Genomic DNA, 7,500 nt, shown 5'->3' with positions numbered 1-7,500 from the left:
ATTATGTGGCGGGCCAGATCAGTTGAAACAGACGGGCGTCCCTTCCACAGGAAGTGAACTCACGTGACATCACATACACCGGAGGTGACACGAACTCATCACCCAATTTGCATTTATAAAAAAAACAAAAAACTTTCTGAAACTATTACAAATTAAACTGGAATATTATAATCATATTTAAACGGACAAATAAACATTGTATGGCTCTTATGAAGCCAGAACAATATTTAATGTTTTCTCTGCAAAGAAAGGATATTTTGTCTATTTATTTTAGTTATTAAAACAAATCAATTTGTTAAAATATTTTAATGTGTGTATAAGTACTTTTTGAGCACATATGATATTAACTGTGATAACTTTATTTAGCCATTTTATTATTTATATTTGAGGGACCCCACCCCTTCTTTCATTGCTTTTGGTTGTGATTTTTATTCAAGTGTAACATTTTGCAAACAGAGTATATTTTTATTATTTGTTTTATTTTACTTGGATATTTAAAAGTTTACATTCCAATTACAATGTTAAATTAAAGCTGCAAGCAGCGATGAACGGGACCGAATTTGACGGCACATATAATCCAAACCGGAGCAGTAATTAAAACTCTTTTGTCAACTTTTAATCAGAAGGGTTCAATCTCTCTCCTGTTCTCGTTTGAAGCCGACACGACAAACGCGCTCAGAGGAGATAATGTTCGAAAACAAGTGACCGTTTTTTACAAAACTTTTGTTTTGAAGGGGGAATTGCAAACTTCCTGTTGATTTTTGCTGGGGGTTGTCAATATATGAAATGCAGGTCTAAGTGACATTCCTACTGGAAGTTACAGGCAGTTTTGTCTGAGTTTTCTTCCTAGGAGCAGTTGTGTCTGTTTTCTCCCTAGGGGGCGCTATAGCGCAATTTTGAGTTTTTGGGGTTGGGTTTTTTATTAGATTGCAATTTTTGCCAGTCCTGATGTGTGTGTCCAGTTTGGTGAGTTTTGAAGCATGTTAAGGGGTCAAATTACAGCTCAAAGAGGCAAAAGTGACTGTTTTTAGTAAACTTTTGTACTGAAGGGGGAATTGCCAACTCCCTGTTGATTTTTGCTGAAGGATGTCAATGTATGAAATCTAGGTCTAAGTCAGACCTACATAGAGGTTTTTGTTTCATGTCTCTACGACATTCCTACCGGAAGTTACAAGCAGTTTTGTCTGTGTTTTTTCCTAGGAGGCTCAGTTTTGGGGTTTGTTTTTTTTATTAGATGGCAATTTTCGCCAGTCCTGATGTGTGTGTCAAATATGGTGAGTTTTGAAGCATGTTAAGGGTGTCAAATTACAGCTCAAAGAGGCGACGGAATAATAATAATAAAACGCACGAAATACAATAGGGTCCTCTGTCCCAAAGGGACATTGCGGTCCCTAAATATACGACAAATACACATTTATTGCATTTGAAAGGATATATTTGCATTATGTATTGCCATTAAATCAATGCTTAATTTGGTCTCCAAATAATGTCGGCAAGAATATTGTTTATCAGCAATTTGTAGGTCAATAATGAGTTATAGAAAAATATGTATCAAACGTTTAATGGAACACACTTTTTATTAGTCTATCGTGATATACAGTATATTGATATTGTTTCATCGCCCAGCCCTACTATAGGCTACACAGCAGCAAAGCACAGAATAGCACACAAGCTAGATATAATCATTGAGCAATATTGCAGTGTAAAAGAGAACATTTGTCGACACAAACAAGTATCAAATAATCATAGTTGCATATCACTCCAAGGCAGAGGCGTATTAAAGTATCCAGTAATAAACGTGTCCGCATTGTTCAACTTACTGCGTCATGAGCCTGGCTGGCTTTATGCATTATTGCACAAGGTGTCGCCAAAAAAACATTTACCACTCCACTTCAACTTAAAGACAGCATAAGTCCATTCCAGTCAGTTAATAATAAATAGGTTAGTGTTTTTCATACCTAGCATTGTTCTCTTTTTGACTCATTTTACACCACAAAATGATACAAGTACGTATGATTCCAGGTGATATCGTACCGATATCACCTGCCACTGAGTGAATGATGGACAATTGTTAAATGGCTGAGAAAATATTGGGGGTTTTTTTGGTCAGGAGTTAGGGTTGACCTGACTTTGGCCATTTTGGGTTATAGTGGTATGCTTGGATAGTCACATGACCACCACATACGTCACAGAGGGGCTTCACGAGTTCAAGTCAAGCACAAAGCAGTATCGGACCTATTTGAACACACTCCAAGTGTCGTGACCTCTCATTGGTGCAAAGCCAGCTCTCCCTGTCCTTCGCAGCAGAATTCTGCCTAGCAACAACTAAGGTGACCAAGAGTCGGTCCTGCCCTTTCGCTCCACGTCGCCTTCCCGATCTTGTCTGGGTTCATTTCGAGTCCACGTCGGGTACCATTGACGGCGCTCGCCCTCCATATCGCCTCTTTTGTCGCCGCTAAGCTTTGAAAAGCTCCTCCCGTCCCGCCGTGATGACACCAGCGTCTTATCTCCCCCGCAGGTAGGGGCCGCCGCAACGAGCCCAGGTGGACGTTATTTTACCCGACGACAGACGCGAGCGGTCCAACCTGAATTGAGGGAGCGTCTCCAACAAAAGCGGCTCACGCGTGTCGTCTCTGCTCGGTTGCAACGCAAACAAACACGGCGCAGGCTGTGGCGCCCTGGCGGCCATCTTGCTGACGGGTCACGCAGAGTTTACTGCTTGTATCAAAAAAACTAGAATCGACTGCACACTGTATAAACTGGCAGCTCGGTTGCCAGATTTTTTACAGTAATGCACTGTAAAAACAGCTACAGATTTTTTACAGACAAAACTGGCATTTTACCGTTAAAAAAAACAATGGTAAAGTTTTTCCAATTTACAGTAGAACACTGTAAAAAACAAAACAAAAAACCCTAGATTAGAGAATCGAATATGTAGAATCTATAGACAATTTCATTTTGGGGATTAATAAAGTATTTCTGATTCTGATAACTGTCAAAACGGCCAAAGGTTTGGCAGCTCAGTCGCCAAAATTTTACTATAAAAAACGGTGGTAATGTTTTTCCAATTTACAGTAAAACACTGTAAAAAAAATTATTATTATTTTTTTTATTTTAAGATAAAAAACCTGGAAGATCAGTTGCCAAATTTTTTACATAAAAGAGTCGTTTTTCCAATTTACAACAAAGCACTTGAAAAAAAAACAAAAAAAGCAAAATATTTATGGTAAAACATGCAGCTCAGTCGCCAAAATTTGACCGTAAAAAACAGTGGTAATGTTTTTCCAATTTACCGTAAAAAACTAAAAAAATGTTTTAAAAACTTTTACGGTAAAAAAAAAACTAGAAGCTCAGTCGCCAAAATTTGACCGTAAAAAAACAGTGGCAATGTTTTTCCAATTTACAGTAAAACACTGTAAAAAAACAAACATTTTTTAAAACTTTTACGGTAAAAAAAAACCTAGATGCTCCGTCGCCAAACTTTTACTGTAAAAGAGTAATAAAGTTTTTCCAATTTACAATAGAACGCTGTAAATGAGATTACATTTTATGGTAAAAAAAAACTAGCACCTCAGTCGCCAAAATTTTGCCGCAAAAATAACAATGGTAAAGTTTTTCCGTTTACAGTAATGACTGTAAAAACGACCGTAAATTTTATGGTTAAAAAAAACAAACAAACTGGCATCTCTGTCTCCAGAATTTTACCACATAAAACATTGGTAATATTCTTTCAATTTTCAGTTAAAAAACAAAAAAACTAAACTATAAACAGAAACTGACATTTTACGGTAAAAAAAACTGGCAGCTAAGTTGTCGAAATTTCACCGTATAAGAAGCTTAGTAGCATTTTTCCAATTAAAATACAACACTGTAAAAACAAAAACAAAAAACTATTTTATGATAAATAAATAAAAACTTGCAGCCCAGTCGCCAACATTTTACCGTAAAATTACAGGGGCAACATTTTTTTCATTTCAGTAATTCTCTGTAAAAACGACAGATTTTTTTCAGTAAAAAAAAAAACTGACCGATCGGTCGCCAGAATTTTACAGCTGAAAAAAAAAGCGGTAGTTTTTTCAATTTGGTGTAATGTACTGTAAAAACTATAGATTTGTTTGGTAAAAAAAAACTGGCAGCTCAGTCTCCAAAATTCTACCAAAAAAAAAACTTTAATATTTTATGGTAAAATGGCAGCTCAGTCATCAAAATTTTACCGTAAAATATGAGTAGTCACGTTTTTGAAATTTACAATATAACACTGTAAAAGAAAATTTTATTTTATGGGGAAAAAAAACCCAAAAAAACGTGCAGCTCAGTCGCCAACATTTCACCGTAAAAATAAAATTTTTCCATTTACAAAAATGCACTGTAAAAACAGAGTTTTACTGCTAAAAAACTGTACTTTTTTTTTTTTCAATTTAATGTAATATGATAAAAAACGGATAAAAAACTGGCAGCTCAGTTGTTAAAATTCTGTCTAAAAAACAGTAAAAAAAATGCACTCTAAAAAACATTTTATGGTTAAAGTGGCAGCTCAGTCGTCGAAATTTTACAGTTAAAAAAAAAAGTGGTACCTGTTTTTAATTTAGGGTAATGCACTGTAAAAATCACTATAGCTTTCACAATAAAAAAAATGGAAGCTCAGTTGCCAGAATTTTACTGTAAAAATAACAGTGGTTACGTTTTTCTGTTTACAGTAACACTCTGTAAAAACAGCCATAGATTTTACGGTAAAAAAAAACAAGAAACTGGCACCTCCGTCATCGAAAGAACACCGTAAAAAATTCTGGCAACTGAGCTACCAGTTTTTTATTGTGAAATGTACTTTTTCTTTTTTTTTTTCTTCTTTTTTTCTTCTTTTTTTTTTTTTTACAGCGGTTCTCAAAATGTTTTCACCAAGTAGCACCTCAGAAAACACTTGGCTCTGCAAGCACCACCGTAAAGACCAACATTAAAATACTGTAGCGCAGTAGGCCTAAGTATTCATTAAAAACAAGGCAGAGATTTTGTTGAACAAGTATATTTAACATTTTGGCTAATGTAGCATTGCACACCGTTTGAATAGTAACACTGTGTTTGAATATTTAAAAATAGAACACCTAAGTGTCTCTTAGGCCTACCTCTAGATGGAGCATGCGTACCACGAGTGGTACCCATACCACAGTTTGAGAATCACTGGTGGAGAGCGAGTAATAATACATCAAAATAATCTGCACTGTTGGTCAAATATACTGCGAGTGTTTATGATAACCCTTGGCTGACCTTTTCTTCTTCTTCTTCTCTCCAGTTGTGACGGGAGCCACTGATGGCATCGGGAAATCCTACGCAGAGGAGGTGAGTCTACTGGAAACGTCTTTTTCGAGTGAAACATATTTTTTTCTGGCAGAGAGCCCGTGAGTCATGTGATCACCTCTCACAGGCCACAGCGTTTCTTTCTGTCAACGCCACGATTAGACCCTGCTTTGCTGTGCCCTGTGTTTAAGCTCTAAACACCACACCTTCATAAATAGTTGTTTTGATCAAGTCTACTTCTTAAGTACCAAATTAAAAAGTTAATTTACTAATAATTTTTAAATGATATTTTATGTACATGAATTGTATTACATTATTGCAATGTTTTTACAAAACTACATATTGTCTTGTCCGACAACATTGCTTATGTTTTTATACATAGCATCATCATGTCAAAGTAAATAAACGGCTGCAATAAATGTCATGTATTCAAAAGAAGAAAATAATGAAGACAATTGTTAGTGTTCACAATAGTGTTTTATGAAATCTACTATATGATTAAAAAAAAAAAAAAAAAAAACACAATGAAAAAAATGCTAAAATGTGTTAATTTTAATTGGAAAATTTTACTTGATTTATTATTATTTAAATTATATTTTGTGTACTTTTGAATATGTTTATTACTTTGATGTAGTGATTTTACAAAATTACATATTGTCTTGTCCTACAATATTGCTCTTTTTTTATTTATATCTTCACAATTTCACAATTAAATAAACAACTGTAATAAATGTCATATGTTAAAAAAAGACTATTAGAATAAATGATCACAATAGTGTGTTTGTAATTCTATTATATGATAAAGTTAGTTTTAATTGGAAAATTGATTTGATGTATTATTTTTTTAATTATATTATATACTTTTTTTATATTATTTTTATTACTAGGATGTAGAATGTAAAAAATACATATATATATGTATGTGTATATGTATGTGTATATATATATATATATATATATATATATATATATATATATATATATACATACATACACTTTTCAAAGTAAATAAACTGCAATAAATGTAATTTATTTATTTTTTTTAATTAAAAAAATACACAATTATTATTATTCACAGTAGTGTGTCTTTATTTCTATTTTATGATTAAAAAATAAGAACAAGGGAAAATTAGTTTTAATTGGAAACATTTAGTTGATTTATTATTTTTTGAATTATGTCTTATGTACTTTTTAATGTTGTTATTACTTTATTATAGTGATAATTACATATTGTTTTATCCAACAACATTGCTTATTCGTAATTATCAACATTTCAAAGTAAATAGACAGTAATAAAAGACGTAATATTATTCACAACAGTGTTAGCCTTAATTTTATTATGATTTTTTTTTTAAAACACAAAAACCCCCACTAAAATGTGTAGTTAGTTTTAATTGGAAACATGTTTTTGATGTATTATTTGTAATCATATTTCACGTACTTTTTGATAATATTTGTATTACTTTATTGTAGTGATAATTACATATTGTCTTGTTCAACAACATTGTTTTCTTTTTATTTGTCATCACAATTTCAAAGTAAATACACTGCAATAAATATCACGTGACAAAAAATAAGACTATTATTATTATTATTATTCACAATATTGTTTCTTTAGTATGATCAAAAAAATAAAAACAAAGTTTGAATTAGAATAATTATGGGATTATATTATTATTACAAATGTTGAGGAAAATAATACTATTTTATATTTCATATATTTATATTTTATTTTATAATTATATTGTTAATGATAATAAACAATCCAACTGAAAAACACATCAAGTTCACATTAGAATATTAATTATTATTTTATTTTATTATTCAATAGTATTTTATTTCTATTAGAATGAATAAAAAAACACAAACTAAAGATTAGAATAATTATTTTTTTATGGGACGGCGTGGCGCAGTGGAAGAGTGGCCGTGCGCGACCCGAGGGTCCCTGGTTCAATCCCCACCTAGTACCAACCTCGTCATGTCTTTTGTGTCCTGAGCAAGACACTTCACCCTTGCTCCTGATGGCTGCTGGTTAGCGCCTTGCATGGCAGCTCCCTCCATCAGTGTGTGAATGGGTAAATGTGGAAGTAGTGTCAAAGCGCTTTGAGTACCTTGAAGGTAGAAAAGCGCTATACAAGTACAACCCATTTATCATTTATTTATGTTAGTACAAACGTTAAGAAATTATTTGAATTTTACTGGGCAGCA

The 7,500-nt window shown here is 32.9% G+C and overlaps 1 protein-coding gene across 1 annotated transcript in view; it reads left to right on the top strand.

Moving 5' to 3' along the window:
* Positions 1-7,500, top strand: part of hsd17b12a (hydroxysteroid (17-beta) dehydrogenase 12a) — a 65,990-nt gene that overhangs the window by 41,883 nt on the left and 16,607 nt on the right. Inside the window, exon 2 of the mRNA XM_061924825.1 lies at positions 5,288-5,334. Coding sequence (XP_061780809.1) covers positions 5,288-5,334 — 47 coding nt within the window. The remainder of the gene's footprint in view (positions 1-5,287; positions 5,335-7,500) is intronic.

Source organism: Nerophis lumbriciformis, linkage group LG29 (genome assembly GCF_033978685.3).
Source record: "Nerophis lumbriciformis linkage group LG29, RoL_Nlum_v2.1, whole genome shotgun sequence".
Lineage (NCBI taxonomy): Eukaryota > Metazoa > Chordata > Actinopteri > Syngnathiformes > Syngnathidae > Nerophis > Nerophis lumbriciformis.
This window is presented reverse-complemented; position numbering and strand designations above follow the sequence as displayed.